Genomic DNA, 23731 nt, shown 5'->3' on the forward strand with positions numbered 1-23731 from the left:
AATCAATCAATCAATATCCATGCAAAAACATAGATATTGAAACAAGCAATTCAAAAAAATCTACCTGCAATAGAGCATGCTGGGAAATATGCTAATGTTGGCCGTGCTTTTGGTTTAACACTGGTTAACACCAACACTGGGGTTCACTTACAGAGTTAATTCAACACCTGAATCACCACTAGAAATGTTACTGAAAAATCAACGCTAGGTAAAGCTGGCCAATGTTCTGTGCAGACGCACACACACACAAACACATGCATATTCTACTATTTTACTTTACTCTATATCATACCTTAACACAAGGATAGCATGGTTGACATTACAGCGTATGCTTATTCATTATCAACTAGAAGACATTTTGACCCCTATCTTTCATCATTCATTGTACTTCGTTATAATTTCATCTCCTTCCCTCTGAGTGCCTGTGATGTGGTGTTTACACACACTGTGATCATAACTGACATAAAGAACTCAGACACTTATCATTGTTTACAGCCCATGTTTTACCCTCCCTACTCTACTGCAAAATACAGTGACTGTGACTCACCAAGCCCCTGAGGCTGCTTCTCTTTACCAACTCATTCTGTGTTCCAGCTGCTCCAGAGCTAATGGAAGCCAATTACACAGTCATTACCTTCTCTCTTCTCATTCACTATCTGAGTCCATCTGCTCTGTTAACATGAACAACCAGGATTCAGAAGGTACACAATTAGGTCAGGGAGTCAACCTATTTCTCCCATTTCTCTCTCTCCCATTTCTCTCTCTCTCTCTCTCTCTCTCTCTCTCTCTCTCTCTCTCTCTCTCGCTCTCTGGTTTCCATGGGAACGCTCCCTGGGGGGCAGGGTAGACACAGGGCTGTAGATTTTATTGATACCAGGAATTTCGTTTTTTCTGTTTTATCTATTTTGTCGACCACTGTGCCACTCTTAAAGGGAATTGCTAGTGCCACATGTACATTTTTATGAGGCTTGCAGCAGTGGAAGCCTCGAAGGGCTCAGCAGGGGGGTATTTTCCAAACTCATAAGAGCAGTATTATTTTAAAGTTTCCTTAATAGTGTCTGAAAAATCCCCCCCTTGAATTGTTCTTCTTTTTTTCCCCCTCATATATCATAGATTACTATTCTTTGTTCATCCCAGAAAACTAAAAACTCCCCCCCCAGTGGAATTTGAATTGAAGATCATTGCAGTTCTTGAGTGCCTCTGATCAGAGCAGAGCGAGAGAGAGGTCTTCAACCTCTGTCTCTGAGGAGCTATGAGGTCACCAGTTTCTTGTTTAAATAAAGCCCTGCTAGACCTGTCCAACCAGCGATGTTGGTAATTTGCATTTAAGGTAATTTTACCTGGGGGGATTTTATGTATAGATTAGCATTCCATGTGTAAATCAGCCTCTAGTGGGAATCTGACATCTTTCAATCGATTACCAGTAAACCCTGTGCCAAAAGCTTTCTCAAGTGGGACCATTTTAGACCAATTTGCCTGGTTACTACGTTAAGCATCTATAAGGAGCATGTGTGAATGTGGTATCTGTTCGTTTACAAATCTGGTAGTGGTCGGTAATTTAACTCTGGCTGTTACATTAATCTGGTCGTTGGTTGTGCTGTTTTTGGCCGTTATTCAATTATCAGCTCTATGCTTCTGCCAGTGATTGGATAGCGCTAGATAGAAACTAACCGGAAGCTAATAACGATGATATCAACCACAGCAATCTAGCCCTACTTGCACTGGTTAACCTGCATCTGCCCTAGTTTGTTGCTCTGTTTATTGCTGGTTTTGTGATGTGATGCATTTACTGACCTGAACAAGTAGTGAACTTGTAGTTGACTTGTAGTATATTCTCTTTGCTTTGTTTGACCTTCCGTTGTGTTTTGTAGATTTCTCTTTGCCTTGCTTTTCCGTCTTGGTCAGGTGGTCATTGCAAGAGAATAATTTGGATCGCAATTGACCAACCTGCTGAAATAAAGGTTGTGTTATTTAGCTGACTCTTAACCCTACCTAAGAATCCAACCTAACTCTCCCTCTGTGTGTGTCCTCCAGGTCGCAGGGGAACAGAAGTACCATCCAGAATGCTTCACCTGTCTGAACTGCAGAGCCTTCATTGGAGACGGAGACACCTATGCACTGGTGGAGAGGTCCAAACTATACTGGTACATTATAACGATCATAAAATGTATTTATAAAATGGTCTTCATACATAATAGTAGGGTGTAGAGATTCAGCAGACTCAAGGGAAGGGCATTATTTATCATCGAGATGAGAGGTTATAATTTGTTCATAATGTTATTACAGTAACACCATTGCTGTGCAGCCTGGCCACTGTAGCCTAAAGCAGAACTAGAAATGTGGAAATAACAGTAGTGGTGGATAGAAAAACAACGGACATGAGGTGAGGAAGGGGGTACTGTATGACACACACACACTGACACGAGGAGGGAGGAAGGGATGTTGAAATACAAAGCAGTCATTGTGCTGTCAGCTCTGAATGGAAGTGTGTGTGTGATGGGAGGCTGACTAGATCATTATTCTGCCACTTGACATTCTGGCACGATGTTAAAATATTATTTAATTCTATCAGGTGATGCACACAGAAATGTAAATTGTCACTTATGTCCAAAATAAAATGTGTAATATGCGTACATGACATTGTGTAAGAACAAATCACATTTGCATTCCTATTTCTCCGTATTAATATTGCTTTACGGATATTCATACACTTTTCTGTTCTATCTATGCTGACCTCCCCCTGCCTCTCTCTCCCCTTTCTCCCTCGACAGTGGCCTCTGTTACTACCGGACCATCGTGACGCCGGTGTCCCTGCCAGACTCACCATGCGCCAGGATTCCCCACACGGTGACCCTGGTGTCCATCCCAGCCTCCACAGACGGGCGGAGAGGGATCTCAGTCGCCATCAACCAGCCTGTCAGCCCCAACGGCTACGGCCCCGAACGCACTGTCAGGGTATCACAGTGAGTATAGAGAAAGGGTGGGGGTGTAGGAGTGATGGTGGGTTGAGATATGGTGGGAAAGGGAGAGAGATGGAAAAGAGTATTCCTTATCTCAGTGGGACTTCCTGGTTTAATTAACTATTGAATAGAATTGTAATAAATACACCAAGGGAGGGATGGAGTGGGGGAGGGAAGGGGGATGGAGTGGGGGAGGGAAGGGGGATGGAGTGGGGGAGGGAAGGGGGGTGGAGTGGGGGAGGGAGGGAGGGAGAGGGAGGTGGATCGGGAGGCTAACGGAAGGATGGGAGATGACTGAATGGGAGACATGGAAGTCAGAGACTCAGCATGGAAGGCTCAGAATGGAAGTGAGGGAAAGTGAGGACATTGTTATTTAAATCAAGTGTAGATTAAATACTATACCCATGTCCTTGTACAACAAAAGGGATGGAAAGGATCTAGCAGTGTGTACGCTGTTCTGTCTTCTATCTTTCCAGTGGACCAGTATACCATTCTGTACATGCTAGATTTTCTAAAGTCTCACATTGTCATACTTCCTAGACTTATGATGTAATCACTCGGCTAATGGACTGGGAGAAAGATGGATATCGAGGTTAAATCTACAGTTGAAGTCGGAAGTTTACATACACTTAGGTTGGAGTCATTAAAACTTGTTTTTCAACCACTCCACACATTTCTTGTGAACAAATTATAGTTTTGACAAGTCGGTTAGGACATCTACTTTGTGCATGACACGTAATTTTTCCAACAATTGTTTACAGACAGATTATTTCACTTATAATTTAAGGTATCACAATTCCAGTGGGTCAGAAGTTTACATACACTAATTTGACTGTGCCTTTTTAAATAGCTTGGAACATTCCACAAAATGATGTCATGGCTTTAGAAGCTTCTGATAAGCTAATTGACATCATTTGAGTCAATTAGAGGTGTACCTGTGGAGGCCTACCTTCAAGGCCTACCTTCAAACTCAGTGCCTCTTTGCTTGACATAATGGGAAAATCAAAAGAAATCAGCCAAGACCTCAGAACTTTTTTTGTAGACCTCCACAAGTCTGATTCATCCTTGGGAACAATTTCCAAACGCCTGAAGGTACCACGTTCATCTGTACAACAATAGTACGCAAGTATAAACACCATGGGACCACGCAGCCATCATACCGCTCAGGAAGGAGACACGTTGTGTCTCCTCGAGATGAATGTACTTTGGTGCGAAAAGTGCAACTCAATCCCAGAACAACAGCAAAGGACCTTGTGAAGATGCTGGAGGAAACAGGTACAAAAGTATCTATATCCACAGTAAAATGAGTCTTATGTCGACATAACCTGAAAGGCCGCTCAGCAAGGAAGAAGCCACTGCTCCAAAACCGCCATTAAAAAGCCAGACTACAGTTTGCAACTGCACATGGGAACAAAGATCGTACTTTTTGGAGAAATGTCCTCTGGTCTGATGGAAACAAAATAGAACTGTTTGGCCATAATGACCATCATTATGTTTGGAGGTAAAAGGGGGAGACTTGCAAGTTGAAGAACACCATCCCAACCGTGAAGCACGGGGGTGGCAGCATCATGTTGTGGGGGTGCTTTGCTGCAGGAGGGACTGGTGCACTTCACAAAATAGATGGCATCATGAGGAATTAAAGTTATGTGGATCTATTGAAGCAACATCTCAAGACATCAGTCAGGAAGTTAAAGCTTGGTCGCAAATGGGTCTTCCAAATGGACAATGACCCCAAGCACACTTCCAAAGTTGTGACAAAATGGCTTAAGGACAACAAAGTCAAGGTATTGGAGTGGCCATCACAAAGCCCTGACCTCAATCCCATAGAAAATTTGTGGGCAGAACTGAAAAAGCGTGTGCGAGCAAGGAGGCCTACATACCTGACTCAGTTACACCAGCTCTGTCAGGAGGAATGGGTGAAAATTTACCCAACTTATTGTGGGAAGCTTGTGGAAGGCTACCCGAAACGTTTGACCCAAGTTAAACAATTTAAAGGCAATGCTACCAAATACTAATTGAGTGAATGTACACTTCTGACCCACTGGAAATGTGATGAAAGAAAAAAAAGCTGAAAAAAATCATTCTCACTACTATTATTCTGACATTTCACATTCTTAAAATAAAGTGGGGATTCTAACTGACCTAAAACAGGGAATTTTTACTTGGATAAAATGTCAGGAATTGTGAAAAACTGAGTTAAATGTACTTGGCTAAGGTGTATGTAAACTTCCGACTTCAACTCTATTTACAACTGCTTATCGCTGTTCTCTCATTCCTTCTCCAGGGTGGACTCTGAGTTGATCAGTCCAGATGTGAAGAACTCCATACATGTCGGAGACCGGATCCTGGAGATCAACGGAACACCCATCAGGAATGTTCCTCTCGATGAGGTAACCTAACTGACATCTCTTTACTTGTGTTGCTGATAGACATCAATGACATTGATTTTAGATGTTAATGAAATTTGAGTCTTGATGTTACAAGATCCACGTTTAAGTCCTTACTTTTGTTTAATCTACTGCATCAGAGTATGGAGTTGATAGACACTAAGGGGAAACATCAACACTCTGCTACATGTTATGCTATTCTACATTCTATATGTTATGCTACATGCTAATGCTACACTGATCATATTTTTCCTCCGCTCCACCAGATTGACCTGCTCATCCAGGAGACCAGTCGTCTGCTCCAGCTGACCATAGAGCACGACCCCCACGACCAGGGGGGTTTAGAGGGTGAGACAGTGGGCGGACCCCTGACCACCCCCCTGTCTGACGGTCCAAGCCCCATCCTCCCCATCACTCAGCCCCCACACCCAGATATCAACAACCTGCGCTCACGCATGATCACGTAAGGACTAATCTCTGTGACATTTACAGGCGCACAAATACAGGCTGTTGTAGTCATGGTGTTTTATTTGAACCTCAAATACAGTATAAATAGAAAAGGAAAGAATTACGCAACAAAATACAGATTTATATGAAATCTTCAACTAAATGAGATGTATACATAAATAAAAGCATTCAACGTGTACTCAACACATTTTAGACATACAGTACCAGTCAAAAGTTTGGACACGCCTACTCATTCAAGGGTTTTTCTTTATTTTTACTATTTTCTACATTGTAGAATAATAGTGAAGACACCATTCTGTATACATCTGGCCCTTCTTTGGACACGGTGTTAACTAACTTCCAAACGAGCTTCAATGCCATACAACACTCCTTCCGTGGCCTCCAACTGCTCTTAAACACTAGTAAAACCAAATGCATGCTTTTCAACCGTTCGGTGCCCGCACCCACCCGCCCGACTAGCATCACTACTCTGAACGGTTCTGACTTAGAATATGTGGACAACTACAAATACCTAGGTGGCTGGCTAGACTGTAAACTCTCCTTCCAGACTCATATTATACATCTCCAATCCAAAATTAAATATAGAATCAGCTTCCTATTTCGCAACAAAGCCTCCTTCACTCACGCCACCAAACATACCCTCGTAAAACTGACTATCCTACATCGACTTCGGCGATGTCATTTACAAAATAGCTTCCAATACTCTACTCAGCAAACTGGATGCAGTCTATCACAGTGCCATCCGTTTTGTCACCAATGCCCCTTATACCACCCACCACTGCGACCCCTATGCCCTAGTCGGCTGGCCCTTGCTACATATTCGTCGCCAGACCCACTGGCTCCAGGTCATCTATAAGTCTATGCTAGGTAAAGCTCCGCCTTATCTCAGCTCACTGGTCACGATAACCACACCCACCCGTAGCACGCCCTCCAGCAGGTATATCTCACTGGTCATCCCCAAAGCCAGCACCTCCTTTGGTCGCCTTTCCTTCCAGTTCTCTGCAGCCAATGACTGAAACGAGTTGCAAAAATCGCTGAAGCTGGAGACTTATATTTCCCCCACTAACTTTAAACATCAGCTATCTGAGCAGCTAACCGATCGTTGCAGCTGTACATAGCCCATCTGTAAGTAGCCCACACAATCTACCTACCTCATCCCCATATTGTTTTTATTTACTTTTCTGCTCTTTTGCAAACCAGTATTTCTACTTACACATCACCATTTGCTCATCAATCACTCCAGTGTTAATTTTCTAAATTGTAATTACTTTGCCACTATCGCCTATTTATTGCTTTACCTCCTCACGCCATTTGCACACACTGTATACAGTATAGACTTTCTTTTTTTTCTATTGTGTTATTAACTTTAACTGTACTCTTGTTTATTCCATGTGTAACTCTTTGTTGTTGTTTGTGTCGCCAGGTCGCAGTTGTAAATGAGAACTTGTTCTCAACTAACTTACCTGGTTAAATAAAGGTGAAATAAAAAATAATCATAAATAAATAAAACTATGAAATAACACATATGGAATCATGTAGTAACCAAAAAAGTGTTAAACAAATCAAAATATATTTTAGATTCTTCAAAGTAGACACCTTTGCCTTGATGACAGCTTTGCGCACTATTGGCATTCTCTCAACCAGCTTCATGAGGTAGTTACCTGGAATGCATTTCAATTAACAGGTGTGCCTTGTTCAACCTTAATTTGTGGAATTTCTTTCCTTCTTAATGCGTTTGAGCCAATCAGTTGTGTTGTGACATGGTAGGGGTTATATACAGAAGATCGCCCTATTTGGTAAAATACCAAGTCCATATTATGGTAAGAACAGCTCAAATAAGCAAACAGAAACGACAGTCCATTATTACGTTATTGAAGGTCAGTCAATCCGGAAAATTTCAAGGAACTTCAGTTCTTCAGTGAAATGGATGAGCAATTACATATGTAACTGCAGTCATGCTGTCGCTCCCATTTCCTAATTAGTCTATAGCAATAATTGCTGCTAGAATGGTGCCTTATGACAGGGTTGGCAGTACCATTTAACACTGTGAAACACAATATGGATGCACGTCAGTTATACTGTGAGACTGACTGATGATTGCTTCTCCACCTGTTCCATCTTTCTCTCTTTTTCCTTCTCTCTGCCTCTCACTCTCTGCCTCGCTCTTATTTTATCTCTTTCTCTTTCTCTGTTTCTCTATCTTCCTCTCGGCCCTCTCTCTCCAGGCGAAGCTACAGTATTGATAAGTCTCCGTGCTCCAGTAACGCAGCATCCCCTCTCTCTCAGAGGAAGGACATTAACCGCTCCGAGTCACTGCGGGTTGTCTCCAACAGTCGAATGCACCGGATCTTCCGACCCTCAGACCTCATCCATGGAGAGGTGCTCGGAAAAGGCTGCTTTGGACAGGCCATCAAGGTAAACACACCAACCTCTACACACTCTGGTTTTGATTTGTTGACTGATGACTTGGGTAGGACGTGGCCATTGTCTGTTCAACTGTCCTCTTTGTTAAAGATGACCTTGGAAAAGCACCTCATTTTGGGGGACAGTTCCAACACCTTAAAAATCCCACTTCACACTACTAAATGTGTGTCAAACATTACTGCGTAGGAGCAATATATTCTGTATTCAAAAGTTCCAGAGGATGGCAGCATTGAGATGTTTTACAGAATGGCCTCTGATGTAACCAGAATGTACAGGAGCCTATATGTCTGCATCTGCTGCTTGGAAGATGCATTCAAGCAGGGAGCAAATGAGCTTTGAGAGGGGGACAACATATATCCAGGGTTTTTATACCTTAACAGTTCTTAACAAATTCCCAGATGTTGCCTGTTGGGGTGAAATTAGCTTTGAACGGAAAGTGTCCCCATGCCCTGTGGCGCAGGCTGATGACATCACGCGGTGTGTGTTTCTGCAGGTGACCCACAGAGAGACAGGGGAGGTGATGGTGATGAAGGAGCTGATTCGTTTTGATGACGAGACACAGATGACATTCCTAAAAGAGGTGGATGACATTCCTCTATTTGACCCTTGACTTCTTTTGCCTTTGTTGATGTGTCACCATCAGGGTTCAACGGGATCAATTCAAGAGTTACATTCATATTCTAAATTCAATTTGCTTAAGAATGATTTCAGAAGATTTTAAATTGGTCTTATATATTAACGGTTTATGAAGGCACACCATCCATCTCTTTCTCTTACTCCAATGATTTGAACGACCACAGTCAATGACAAACTTTGTGCTTGTTCCAAAGAGCTCCCACTTCTTCTAAGAACAATACAATCCTGTGCTATGTGTCTACAGCACATGTATCATCAATAACAATGCTTTGGCTTAGTTTACTGACAGATCACCTACCATGTTTCCAACCCTGGCCACTATTGTTAACCCTCCTGGGCTAGGTTTACCACAGAATGCAGTTTGTCAAACTCTGAATGTCATGTTTAGATGATCGTCATACACACCCCTACAGCTTGTAAAAAGTACACCACCCTAATTAGGCTATGAGGGGTGCTTTTTAACACCGTTGGCCTTTTTGGCCTTGGTGGCCATTTTAAATCATAGCCTTTAAAGAGTTTTCTCCTTTCCTTGACTTCACAGTAGCTTATGTAATGTGTACCTGCTTTAGGAGCTAATCAGTTTGTCTCGCTCTGGGAGGCTGTAATAACCACGTATTACTCCTCTTTCTTGTTACAATTATGTCAAGTTAATGACAGGAGAGGAGACATCTTGTATGTTTTAGACCAGGAAGAAATGGTTTTAGACTAAAATCAAGGTCTGGAAGGAGGAAGTTCTATCTCACAGAGACCCTCAGGGCGGGAGACAAGGAGGTCTAGGTCTTTCACGAATTATCTACCTACCCACCCAGTTCATTTAACTAAATACTGCCTTTACTAAACCCACACAACACAACCACTCCCCCCAGCTCCTAGATGATGGGTCTTTATGAGGAGTCAGGGCTAGGACAATAACTAACATTTAAACCAAAAATAACTTCCAAGACTTAAAAGGTGTACCCTCCTCCCTCTCCAGGTGAAGGTGATGCGTTGTCTGGAGCACCCGAACGTGCTGAAGTTCATCGGTGTCCTCTACAAAGATAAGAGACTCAACTTCATCGCAGAGTACATCAAAGGAGGAACCCTGAGGGAGATAATCAAGAAAATGGTAACGGTGCTGTGTGTGTGTGTGTGTCTTTCTGTGTAGGATTGTAGTACTTTGTTGCATGCACTTCTGTATGGGTGTGCCACCGCAACAGCTTGGGTGGCTGTGTGTCCCCATGAGTGCATAGTTGCGTGTTGTACATTGTGTCTCAGATTCATCAGAGGATTTAGGATTAGAGAGCCTCTCTTTAGTTTTAATCACTGGCGTTTATGTTCTGTGAAACGTCCAGAGTCTGATTCTATCCTTGTTTTGTCTTACTAACAGGACACCAACTACCCATGGAACCAGAGAGTGAGCTTTGCTAAAGACATCGCTGCAGGAATGGTGAGTGAATGATCCATGCCTAATAGAATGCCTCGAATGGGTCTTTTCAGGACCAGGGCACAATGGGCTCACTGCTGCAGTCAGAGAAACTGCAGTGCAGTGGTGGTGAATAGAATAACAGAGACAGTGCAGTCAAACTAACCATGCTCACACTGCCCTCTAGTGGAGATCTAGAGGAAGTGTAACAGCAGTGTTGCTCATGTGTAGAAGAATTTCCCCATATGAAAATGACATCTTGAATTCCTTCTGGATTAAGGCATCATGGGTAGTCATAGTGTGTTGCCTTTGATTTGGGTTTACAGTGATGAATATAGCACATGACTGTAGATTAGAGAATTTACAAAGGCTATACTCTGAAAAGGGTTTGAGAGAAGGAGCAACAACAATGCACATTTGTTCCACTAGGCACTGGTTTGAGGTTTAGGCTTAATACCTAACTCTTGTTTTCTTTCACTCTCTCTCTTTCCATCCCTCTCTCTTCTCTACATCTTCCAGTCATATCTGCATTCCATGAACATAATCCACCGTGACCTGAACTCATACAACTGTCTTGTCAGAGAGGTGAGTACAGAGGTGTGAGGTGTGTTCTCTCTAAAGGGTGTGTGTTTTCTTTGAGGATTAAGACTTTGCACCTGTATGTCTAGATCACATACAGGTTTGTCTCGTTGAGAGAGATGTGACAATGGAGATTCCTTGACGTTAGAAAACAGAGAAACCTTTGTTAGGGTAAAGTACTGGACAGTAGAGCCGCCCTTCTTAAATCAGAGGCCTTACAGGACTAGTGACATGCCATGTACTGTACACTTCTTCACCTAGACCTGTTCAAATAGAAGGTAGAAAATATATCAATTTCTATGAACTGACAAGGTAAACATCTATTTTGAAGAAAACACTGGATAAAGATATTGTGTCCTAATGTATTAGATAAACAGACCAGGATGAGGATTCCTATGTCCTGTATAGTATTTGATAAAACACTAACCCGGAGATCTGATAGGGTTATATTGAACCTGAATAAGCAGGTGACTAGTCTGGGATCTCTGGGGTATTCTGTATTGACAGGTGTTATCTCACTGACACACTGTCTTCCTGTCTGTCTGTGTTTTTACCTCTCAATGTCAACAGTCATAGTATTCACTCTCTTTATTCCTCTATGTTGTTGAGTGTGCCCTCTCTATCTTTCTCTCTCTCTCCAACTGGCATTTGTCTTTATGTCTGTGGTAAGATGTATAGTCTTGTAGGTAGGTTTGCAGTGTGTTTGGTATTCTAAGTATTGTCATGCAGTAGATGTAACTCTGTCTGTGTGTCCTCTGTCTCCCTACAGAATAACAGTATTGTGGTGGCAGACTTTGGGCTGGTGTTGTTAGTATTGTGTTGTACTAGATGTAACTCTGTCTGCTCTGTTTGTCCCCTCTCTGTCTCCCTGCAGAATAACAGTGTGGTGGTGGCAGACTTTGGGCTGGCTCGGCTGATGGTGGAAGACAAGATCCAGGACAAGAGTCTCCTGCAGAAGAAACCTGACCGCAGGAAGAGATACACTGTAGTGGGCAACCCCTACTGGATGGCCCCGGAGATGATCCACGGTATGTTGGTGTGTGTGTAGGCGTGTGTGCGTGTGTGTGTGTATTCAGGGCAGTGATGGAGAAAGTACCCAATTGTCATACTTGAGTAAAAGTAAAGATACCTTAATAGAAATCTACTCAAGTAAAAGTGAAAGTCACCCAGTAAATACTACTTGAGCAAACATATTTGGTTTTAAATATACTTAAGTATCAAAAGTAAAAGTATAAATCATTTCAAATGATTTTGCAAACCAGATGGCACCATTTTCTTGTTTTTATATTTATTTACACATAGCCAAGGCACACTCCAACGCTCAGACATTATTTACAAACGAAGCATGTGTGTTTAGTGAGTCCGCTAGATCAGAGGCAGTAGGGATGACCTTATTTTCTTTAGGAATGTAGTAGAGTAAAAGTTGTCAAAAATATAAATAGTAAAGTACACATAACCCCAAAACCTACTTAGGTACTACTTTAAAGTATTTTTACTCAAGGACTTTACACCACTGGTTCAGGGTCGATCTATTTTAGCCATTGCTTGAATTGCATTTAAATCGAATGACAACCATATGGCTTTTAAACAGAAAAATGTGAATTCTTCAGTTGTTTCAACTCCACATACTGTAATACATTATGTCAGTACTCTGAAACCAATAGCCTCACAAGTGTCTTCTCTCACAGGGAAAAGCTATGATGAAAAGGTGGACATCTTTTCCTTCGGGATCATGCTTTGTGAGGTGAGTGCCCGTGACAGCAGAATATGAACGTAATCCCTGCTGCTGAGAAAGTAAAATAGTCGAAAGTATTCATATTCCTCAGTAAATACTTTTGAGTTATGTTAAAATAGAGAGACCAAGCAGCATGGTAACCATTAGGGTTGGTCCTAGCAGCACTGTGTTGAACTACTCTGTTGTCAGAGATGCAGTGAGTCTATCTCCACATGGATGTCATTAGGCAGGGACTCCACAGAGGCAGGATTACAGAGGTTGAAATTCTCTTTAAGTGGTGGGTGACTGATAGGGACTGGGGCTCCCTGTAGTCTAGCTAGCTGATCTGACGCCATTTGGTGGTCCCTTGGGGCCCATTGGGCATACCCTCAGTCCCTCTATGATTGGTATACTATAAGTGAAATAATGTTAATATAACGATCTGTTAGTGTGGGTTTCCAGTCAATTTATGTCAATCACAAAGTTCTATTGAATTTCCTACAGTGCATGAAAAATCTCAGCAACAAAAGAGTGATCGAATTAAGATCTTACATCTGTAGGCCCTCCCGAGTGGCGCAGTGGTGTAAGGCACTGCATGTCATTGCTAGAGGCATCACTACAGACCCTGGTTCTATTCCAGGCTGTATCACAACTGGCCATGATTGGGAGTCCCATAAGGCGGCGCACATGTGGTCCAGCTTCATCCCGGTTAGGGTTTGGCCGGGTTAGGCCGTCATTGTAAATAAGAATTTCTTCTTGACTTGCCTAGTTAAATAAAGGTTAAATAAATAAATAAATTATAATAGAATGAGAATCTGGCGAGCAGTCGTGATGTCTGATATTAGTTTATGACTAATGATCCAGCTTCATAACTGGTGTTATAACTAGTCTGAGGTTGTTGCCCTAGCATATACAACAGTGTCTTTTGCCCTTTCCTTACTGTGTACCTCTCCCTCACTCCCTCGCTTTCTATCTCGCTCTCTTTTTCTTTCTCTCGCTCTACCTCTACCTCTACCTCTACCTCTACCTCTCCCTACCTCCAGATCATTGGTAGAGTGAATGCAGACCCAGACTACTTGCCCAGGGCCCATGACTTTGGGCTGAATGTGACAGGCTTCTTAGAGCACTTCTGTCCTCCAGACTGTCCCCCAGCCTTCTTCCCTATGGCTGCCCTCTGCTGTGACCTGGATGCTGAGAAACGGTGAGTGTGTAGTCTGACACTGACCTGAGTCATGTATCACCATGCTGTGTGAGATTTTTTGGGGTGTAGATTACTAAATTTACTTTCTGTACACGGATTATGTAAACAGGAACACTTTTCCAGGTATTTGTCTATAAAGTTACTTATGAGTGTGAACTGTATTCTAACTTTGATTGTTTGATAATACTATACATGTTGAGTGTTGGTTTATTATAAGTCTCCTGTCCCATTGCTGCCATGGTAACTGACTTATGTGATCTAGGTTGACATCACTAACCTATGACTGATTGGCTCTTCTGTCTGTAGCCCCGCCTTCACCAAGTTGGAGGGGTGGCTGGAGAACCTGAAGATGCACCTGGAGATCCGCCTGCCGGTGGTGTCCGAGCTCGACACGCTACACAAAGCGTTCTGGGGAAACCACACCGCCCCCACCATGGCTTGCACCGCCATGCGGTCCGAGAACGGCCTGCCCCCACACCCCGAGACTCCGGAGTAGAAGGGATCCGGAACAGAGTGGGATGCTGCTGATCTCAGCCCATGAGAGTGGGCAGAGAGAGGGGGTTATGGTGGTCATTGAGGAGGGTAGTAGAGCCTCTGGCAATGGAGTAGTTGCATTGCATTGTCCAGGGAGGGGTGAGGCAGGAGCTCTGTACGTACCTCCTCATGCCACAGCAGTCAGAGGTCATATAGGCTAACAGTGGGCTGTTGATAGGCTGTATAGACTCAGGGGGAACCGAGGAAGGGAAAAGCCAGCCTTGCCTAAAGGCACTCACTCATTCAACTCCAACCAAGAGAGACTCACTCAGACTACCATTACCACTACCATAGCTTCAGTCTCATGATTGCTGTACCTTAACTGAATGTCAGGCTGGTAACTGCTAGCTAGCAGTATCAGTCAATCCCAGCTGTGAAATCATCCATCTTAACACTCATGTCATCTTTATCTTATTGAGATGGTGTTCAAGCATTTTCAGATGTCTCTTAAAAAAAAAAAAGATGCTTCAGCCTCATTGGTAGGTGTCCCTCCTCCAGAGTATTTGTACAATATCATGTGTTTGAAAAGTATTCCTCTGTGTGACTTTGGTTTGATTTAATTTGATGATCTCAAAACCACTTTTTGAAATGCTAAAGGAAGGGGCCTTTTATGTGGATAATACGAAACACATAAGTTGAGATACACAATCCAGATGTACAATATAATTGAGCAAAGGCTTTTGAGCATAAACAAAAAGCTTTTTAAACACTGCATGACTGTAAATAGCCCTGTCTGTGTCCAGTAAGCCTTGTCTGTTGTCTCCTCCTATCCCCCTCTACTGGTGAAAGGTGTGTCACAAATGGCATCCTATTCCCTTTATAGTGCACTGCTTAAGACCAGTACCTAAAGTGTATTACCAAAGTAGTGCACTATACGGTGCCATTTGGGATGCATTCTGAAAGTGATGCCCCTGGTAGTGTAGAACACATGGTCCATGAATGACTGTTCCTTCTCTCGCTGTGCAGCACTGACTTGACTTTGAGGTAAACTTCTTTCATACCTTTCGTACATTTTTCCATTTCATATGAGTTTATTACTCTCTTTTTCCTTCTCATTCACGTCGAGGTGAAATCTTATGTATTCAAACTCAACCCACCCAATGTATATAGCCGGTGATAATATCACATTGTAAATGTTTTAAATATTCTAAATGTACAGACATATTTTGTATACTTATAATGTATGCTACATTGCCATATTTTTATTGGGCTACCTGTTGAAATGAAGGAGAATAAGAAAAGTCAGGCAGTGGTAGCTGATATGGAGCAGATAACTTTCGACAGGGATGATGACTTCCTGCCTCGGGTTGCCATGGTGACAGACAGTGGTAGGGGGCTTTTAGGAAGTTAATGCGAAGTAAGAGAGCACCTTAGGGTCCTAGCTCACTCCTACCAACCATCACTGTAAGTGTAAGCATTCTCACAAGATGTGTCCCATTTACTCCCGTCTGGTCTAGACTCCAGAGAGTGCCCTGACTATGACCTTGGATATAACTACTCTGTGGGTGTCGCCTCAATTGAATGCAATCATAACAAGAGAATCAACACAGAGTCACAAAATTAAGGTTATGTAGTTTGGCATTATATGCCAAGCCACATTTACCGTTTATTTTTCTCAAAAGAAATTGAGGATAATTTGTTAGTTGTTACTATAGAGCTCTTTAGTCATCCATAGCAGGGTGGATGTGTTGTGGAAGTTGGAGACAGCCAGACAGTCACATCATAGTGTCTCTCTGACCACAAGCCTCTCTCAGTCCTACAGTACATGAAGACAAACTTAGTCACAATACAAGTCTCTTCTACATGGAACTCCCTATGGGAGGCCCTCTGTTTACACACAAACTGCTAGCTGTAAATAATATCTATATTGTATGTCTGTCGTTATGCATCTCATACTACACTCTCTTGAAAATAATCTCTTTCACTGTATGTGAATCTTTCTCTTGAACACATTGTCACTCTCATTCTCTCACGCGTGTTCTTTTTCCATCAAACATTTTCTCTATTCCCTCTTTTCCTACTTGAAGATGAGCTGCATTGTGTACTTGCTATTGCGATCACTTCTGCTGTAAAACCAAGCTATTATTTTCATTTTAAAGCTAAAATTGTGATTGAAAGGAAAAAAGGAAAGAAAGAAAGAGTCAGGAAAGAGTGTACAGACAGAGACAGGAAAGAGTGTACAGACAGAGACAGGAAAGAGTGTACAGACAGAGACAGGAAAGAGTGTACAGACAGAGACAGGAAAGAGTGTACAGACAGAGACAGGAAAGAGTGTACAGACAGAGACAGGAAAGAGTGTACAGACAGAGACAGGAAAAAAGACAAAAGAAATTTAAAACACAGCATCACTTTTTATATAGAATGACTGAAATCTTTTTGTATAGATTTGAGTACTTTGATTTGCACTTTCAATTTTGGGTTACTTGTGATAAAGAACTAAAATGACGGTTGATAATATGAATGCAAGTCACTGATGGAGCCTTTCAATTAAATTGTAAATGTGTCCTGGGAAATTATTCCTTCTTTGTAGCAAACCAGAGTTAGGTGTCCATTCTGATGCCTACAGGTATTGATTATTAGATAACTCTAATGTCATAACATGTCTTTGTCTAACTTGGTTCTCATTTCAGACATATCCTCAACTTTAAAAACATGGTACATGCAACATTGAGGGGTTCAAAAGAGATACCTCACAGGCCTACCTTCTAATTGTCCAAACTATTCAGCCTTGTTAGTTCAAATTCTTCTAGTTTGCTACAGAGAGGATGAGATAACCATGGTCTGTCTGCTGCCTATAGACCGATCCTTTGTGAATTAAGTTCTGTCTTCTTGACTGTTTCACCTTACTGTGATGTCCAGAAAGGGTTAAACCACTGTTAGTCTGTCATCAAAAGAGAGCACTTGTACGGTGCCTTTTTCACATTATTGTGCCGACCCGAACAGTATTGAGCTGGCTAGATATCTTCCTTTCCAAAACGATTCCAGAAACATGGGTGGATGTGAAACAAGGCCAGTGTAGTGCACATCTGTTTGGCTTGTCATGGAATCGGCTCAGTTGTGTGAAAAGGGTATACTTACGGGCCTATTCAATCACCAAAATCACAGTAGTACAATAAGCCTCCAATGAGCATGCAGTCCTCTACCTACCTGTCAATGTATAAATCAGTACAGCAAATATCTCTCTTATGCACAACTTCTGCTAATGTGTTTATCAATGGGCATGTATGGGAATTCAATTGAAGTATGTATGGGACTTTGCCATGTTTGTAAATATGTATCACCATGTATGTCAAAGCCACATTGTCAAGCATGTGTATGGATGTATGGATGAGAATGTGTCAGCAGCACTTCTTTGCAAAGGATCCTTACCGCTGAACAATATGCTGTGCCTTTGTTTTAAAGCTAGCCTTGCCAACGACTCGAAACGCGTTTGTTTGAACTGATTTTTTTGTGTAAAATTCAAACCTGATGATAATGAATGGATTTAACATCCTTGCTGATATTTTGTTTAATTATGAGATTTTCCTCTTGTTCTATTTCATATTTATATTTTCCATATTTCTCCATTTTTGATATCTTAGGTATTATGGTTCATTTTATTTTCCTTTTATTTAAAAAACAAAAACAACACAAGCTGTGAACTTTTCTGCACTTTAATCCTGAACGTGAACATTGAGAACCCTAGAGGACCACTGTATTTCATCACAGCTGGAATAAACGTGTTGCTCCTTTTAATGAAATTGATCAGTGTGTGATTTATTGTATAATTATTTATATCCTTTACATTTGATATGACTACTATACAAAAAAGTACTACTGGAGGAGAGATTGTGTATGCAATGGAGGCACATTGCATACACAGACATCAGACATCACCTCAGTGCGATACTTTCATTTTCTCACTGAAGTTAAGTAGGCTACTGTATGACTTAATGTAATTAATACATTTTGCTTTTGCGCTCAAGAATTAACTCATTTCAAATGACCTGAATAGCTGAAAAAACTTTTTTCTCTTCTACCATAAGGTTATATTTTCCTACACAGTAGAGATGGCCATGCCTCCTTATATTTTCCTACACAGTAGAGATGTCCATGCCTCCTTATATTTTCCTACACAGTAGAGATGGCCATGCCTCCTTATATTTTCCTACACAGTAGAGATGGCCATGCCTCCTTATATTTTCCTACACAGTAGAGATGGCCATGCCTCCTTATATTTTCCTACACAGTACAGATGGCCATGCCTCCTTATATTTTCCTACACAGTAGAGATGTCCATGCCTCCTTATATTTTCCTACACAGTAGAGATGGCCATGCCTCCTTATATTTTCCTACACAGTAGAGATGGCCATGCCTCATATTTTCCTACACAGTAGAGATGTCCATGCCTCCTTATATTTTCCTACACAGTAGAGATGGCCATGCCTCCTTATATTTTCCTACACAGTAGAGATGGCCATGCCTCCTTATATTTTCCTACACAGTAGAGATGGCCATGCCTCCTTATATTTTCCTACACAGTAGAGATGTCCATGCCTCCTTATATTTTCCTACACAGTAGAGATGTCCATGCCTCCTTATATTTTCCTACACAGTAGAGATGGCCATGCCTCCTTATATTTTCCTACACAGTAGAGATGGCCATGCCTCATATTTTCCTACACAGTAGAGATGTCCATGCCTCCTTATATTTTCCTACACAGTAGAGATGGCCATGCCTCCTTATATTTTCCTACACGGTAGAGATGGCCATGCCTCTTTATATTTTCCTACACAGTAGAGATGGCCATGCCTCCTGGAAAGCCACTGAGTGTGTATGCTTTTGTTCTAGTCCTGCTCTAAGACATCTTATTCAGCTACAGTAATCGTGTTCCTGGTGAGCAGCTGTGATTGATAATTAAGTATTTAATATCCATTATTGAAAATGTTGTTATGAAGAAGCAGTCATTATAAAATGTCAATCGACTATCCAAAATAAGACATTAATTGTGACACACTGGCTACCCAGACTCCTTGCTCCGGCCAAACACTATGCCACGCCCACAGACGTTCGTTTCGTATGTAGCGAACGACAGAGCATGGAATAAGTTAGTGTGAATCGAACCGTCGGGCTAGTTTTTATTGTATTTAACTAGGCAAGTCAGTTAATTAAGAACAAATTATTATTTACAATGACGGCCTACAGTGGGTTAACTGCCTTGTTTAGGGGCAGAACGGCAGATGTTTACCTTGTCAAGTCGGGGATTTGATCCAGCATTATTTCGGTTACTGGCCTAACACTTTAACCACTAGGCTACCTACCGCCCCAATATAGCCTAACCTACATGTACACTCTCTTATTATGTAATGAATGCAAACTTGACAATGCAACCTTCCTCGCTGCGGAGGGAAGGGTACATTTCTCAGGCACACGTGACCATATCCATCCTGCTCATCCATGTGCGATTGTTTTCATTCCGATGGTGGTGCAGGCTGTGCCGCGTGACGTCACGGTAAATCTGGCTGGGCAGTACTGCTACTGAACAGTGCGCTGTTAAAATCGCTTCACACAGAAGCTGCCATTCAGTGTTTTTGCACTTTAGAATAGGCATCGGTGCAAGGAACAGCAGTGGAAGACGAAGTGTAACATTTAATATAGGGTAGGTTGGTCGCAAACCTCTCAGAATCCTCATTGTCCTGCACAATAAACACACGGAATACACCACGTAAACCCCAAACGGAGGCTTGAAGAGTGTTGGCATAGCATTCATTCATACTGCAATTGCAAAATGGAATATTCGTCTTCCAACAACCGGTTTAGGACAACAATGTTCAACCACGGTGAGTAGTCAATCTAGTCTCTCTAGGAATGTGAATGTGCCAATAAGTAGCCTATGCAGGTGTGATCGGAGTAGAACGTCGGGAAAACAATTTCAAATGTGTCCGTTGGTTTGCGTCGTAGGGGGTTCAGCGCCCTGCAGCATCTCTGCAGCATCCCGTGCGCTCTCACTCCCGTATTGGTTTGTTTTGGGCTCGTATTTATCTAGGCTGGCGCACATATTGCTGGTCGCACGAGTATTGCTTGTTAAAGTGGTGTCCTCAGTTAATTAAACTGTGTCGGCTGGAGTTTCAGGCAGACGAGAAAAGTAACCAAAATAGCTACAGTGTGCCACACTGTGCGGCCCAAATGGATATGTCTATATTGTGGACGTTAGATCATTTTGCTCTTCAGATAATTTGCTCATCTTTTTTTTAAGTGTCCTGTCAGTTTGACAATAGAGGGGATTTTTTTTTGCCCATGTCAAACTAACGTTACACTTTTTTTGTGTGTGGGCATCCCACGAAAACCTGCTCCCTGAGTCGTTGCATATTTACTTTAAACAGAGGTCATAAACCAGACTTTTGGCTCAGACTTTTGGCCCATGCTGTCCTGTTGGGCTGAGTTTTACCCTTTTAAGGCAGGAAAGTAGGTGAAAGAGCCATACATCCAAGTGATGGGCTGTGCAGTTCACAAGAGGTGGTGGATATATCATTTGCTTGTGTAATCAGCATATTGATTACATTATTGGTTACCTCATCCATCAAATGATGTGATAAAACCAAAGGTTTTATAGGGCTAAGCCAAAACTCATGATCAAAAGTTTACTTCTGTTGTGTGTATTTATGTTGTTATGCAAATGACCCCATAGGCTATGCGCATGTATAGTTCACTCAGGATGAGGTCGGCTGACAGGGACTAGCTAGTGCTCATATACACCTGAGACTCCGTTTACCCTTTACATGAACTCTGTTTATATAATCACAACTCTGTCATAGCAATGACAAAACAACCTGCCTCCAGTCCAGTCCCATCACAGGTATGGTGCTATTTGACCATACCTATATGACCATTACACTGACTGATATTTTGGAGAATATATTTCCTCCAGTTGCATAAAAGTGCTTTATTCTCCAGCCAGACTCTGGGAAACTGGCTCATCTGTGTCTACACTGATAATCTCTGTATCAAGATGAGCATTGTTTTTACTGCTGAGTGACAGGTAGCTTGCCCTCTGACGAGGCCTTATCCTATGATGATGGCCTGAACATGATGACCTGACTTTTTTTTCTTTTGCATACAACACAAGCCATGGCGTGAATGAACCATTCACAATTCCACGCTGATTGTGTGTACTTGTGCACAACTAATAATTTTCATTTTAACTCTGTGCCCCAATGATGCCCCCACGGATAAACATCTGGTTAGTCCAGACTGTTGCCTTAAAAGAAAGAGGGAACAGAGAGAAAGGGGGATATACAGAGCCTGATCTACACCAGCAAAAACAGCCTGTCCTCTGAGTCCCACCCTTTAGAGCGAGAGACACACACACACACACACACAGACACACACACAAGTCTGACATCAGATCAGTGTGTTGATTTGTGAGGGAGGGCTCCATGCTGTTGGCTCATATGGATGTACTTTACAGCAGCTAGCCCAGTCAGCTGACGGTCGTGTATTCCTTTTTATATGGCATAAGTAGACTGAAACAGTAGCTTTTTCTTAGAGTCCATTGTCTCTTTTCCAAAGACAGGTTGTAGGTTTCTGTGAACTTGACGATCCTCACTAAATTCTATTACTTTCTGAGACGGAGCAAAGTCTTAATTTGATCGCCTTCTTCTAACCGTTTTTAGCTGTCGACTGTCCCTGTTTATAGTAGCTCAAATTGGAATCTAGGCCGGTGTAATTAACCCATTTGAACTGATTTAACAAATGAAAAAAGGTCTCTTTCTTAAACAAGTACAAATCTCAGACCAACCCAACCTGTGATACCCAAAACAATGGGAAGGAACCCTACTACTTTACAGTAGGAAGTTAAAGTGGAGGAAGCGGCTTTCCTCTGTAGTCCAGCTGGGAAAACATCCAGTAGTGGTAGAGACAGGAGACTGATGAGCAGAGACTTGGGTTCAAATAGTATTTCAAACCTTACAAACACTTTGAGAGTTTGATTGAGCCTGTCTGAAGTGCCATATGGGCAGGATTTGGCAATTTTGTGACTCCCATTGACCACTGCACCAAGCAAGCTCAATCAAGCGTGGCTAAAGGTATTTGTAATTAAACAAATACCATTTGAACCCAGGCCCAGTCATAGTGGCTAGCGGTGGACATTCCTCAGTGAGAGCTTGTTGGAGAGACGCAGCCATCCCAGACCACTGTGGCTTCACTAACAGCATCATGGCTAGAGAGGCACTCCATGTAGGTCATCACACAATCCACACTGAAATCAAGAAGGCCAGCCTATATATTATGAGTACAGCCATTGTTACAACAAAATAGCTATATACAGTACCTGTCAAAAGTTTGGACACCTACTAATTCAAGGGTTTTTCTTAATTCTTACTATTTTCTAAATTGTTGAATAATAGTGAAGACATAAACTATGAAGTAACACATGGAATCATGTCGTAACCAATAAAGTGTTAAACAAATCAAAATATATTTTAGATTCTTCAAAGTAGCCACCCTTTTCCTTGATTACAATTTTCCTCACTCTTGGCATTTCCTCAACCAGCTCCACCTGGAATGCTTTTCCAACAGTCTTGAAGGAATTCCCACATATACTGAGCACTTGTTGGCTGCTTTTCCTTCACTCTGCGGTGCAAATCATCCCAAACCATCTCAATTGGGTTGAGGTCGGGTGATTGTGGATGCCAGATCATCTGATGCAGCACTCCATCACTCTCCTTCTTGGTCAAATAGCTCTTACACAGCCTGGAGGTGTGTTGGGTCATTGTCCTGTTGAAAAACAAATTATAGTCCCACTAAGCACAAACCAGATGGGATGGCGTATCGCTGCAGAATGCTGTGGTAGCCATGCTGGTTCAGTGTGCCTTGAATTCTAAATAAATCACAGACAGTGTTACCAGCAAAGCACCATCACAACTCCTCCATGCTTCACAGTGGGAACCGCACATGCAGAGATCCTCCGTTCACCTACTCTGCGTCTCACAAAGACACGGCGGTTGGAACCAAAAATCTCACATTTGGACTCGTCAAACCAAAGGACAGATTTCCACCGGTCTAATGTCCTTTGCTCGTGTTTTTTGGCCCAAGCAAGTATCTTATTATTGGTGTCCTTTAGTAGTGGTTTCTTTGCAGCAATTCGACCATGAAGGCCTGACTCCTCTGAACAGTTGATGTTGAGATGTGTCTGTTACTTGAACTCTGAAGCATTTATTTGGTCTGCAATTTCAGAGGCTGGTAACTTTAATGAACTTATTCTCTGCAGCAGAGGTAACTCTGGGTCTTCTTTACTTATGGCGATCCTCATGAGAGCCTGTTTCCTCATAGCTATTGATGGTTTTTGTGACTGCACTTGAAGAAACTTTCAAAGTTCTTGAAATTTTCCGGATTGACTGACCTTCATGTCTTAAAGTGATGATGGACTGTCATTTCTCTTTGCTTA

The 23731-nt window shown here is 42.2% G+C and overlaps 2 protein-coding genes across 4 annotated transcripts in view; both read left to right on the forward strand.

Annotated features, from left to right (window-relative positions):
* Nucleotides 1-18045, forward strand: part of LOC129822572 (LIM domain kinase 1-like) — a 105221-nt gene extending 87176 nt beyond the window's left edge. For all 3 annotated transcript variants that reach the window (XM_055880907.1, XM_055880908.1, XM_055880909.1), the window contains 13 exons: nucleotides 2035-2144; nucleotides 2772-2963; nucleotides 5245-5350; nucleotides 5614-5810; nucleotides 8041-8230; nucleotides 8733-8819; nucleotides 9849-9980; nucleotides 10242-10301; nucleotides 10797-10862; nucleotides 11731-11884; nucleotides 12545-12600; nucleotides 13614-13771; nucleotides 14078-18045. In XM_055880907.1, the coding sequence (XP_055736882.1) occupies nucleotides 2035-2144; nucleotides 2772-2963; nucleotides 5245-5350; nucleotides 5614-5810; nucleotides 8041-8230; nucleotides 8733-8819; nucleotides 9849-9980; nucleotides 10242-10301; nucleotides 10797-10862; nucleotides 11731-11884; nucleotides 12545-12600; nucleotides 13614-13771; nucleotides 14078-14267 (1698 nt within the window). In that variant the 3' untranslated portion in view covers nucleotides 14268-18045. The remainder of the gene's footprint in view (nucleotides 1-2034; nucleotides 2145-2771; nucleotides 2964-5244; nucleotides 5351-5613; nucleotides 5811-8040; nucleotides 8231-8732; nucleotides 8820-9848; nucleotides 9981-10241; nucleotides 10302-10796; nucleotides 10863-11730; nucleotides 11885-12544; nucleotides 12601-13613; nucleotides 13772-14077) is intronic.
* A 1978-nt stretch (nucleotides 18046-20023) lies between these two features.
* The window catches only part of LOC129822589 (septin-4-like), a 67080-nt gene continuing 63372 nt past the window's right edge, over nucleotides 20024-23731 (forward strand). The window contains exon 1 of the mRNA XM_055880937.1: nucleotides 20024-20126. The gene's annotated coding sequence lies outside the window, so the exon portion shown is untranslated. The remainder of the gene's footprint in view (nucleotides 20127-23731) is intronic.

The sequence above is a fragment of the Salvelinus fontinalis genome, chromosome 24 (assembly GCF_029448725.1).
Source record: "Salvelinus fontinalis isolate EN_2023a chromosome 24, ASM2944872v1, whole genome shotgun sequence".
NCBI lineage: Eukaryota > Metazoa > Chordata > Actinopteri > Salmoniformes > Salmonidae > Salvelinus > Salvelinus fontinalis.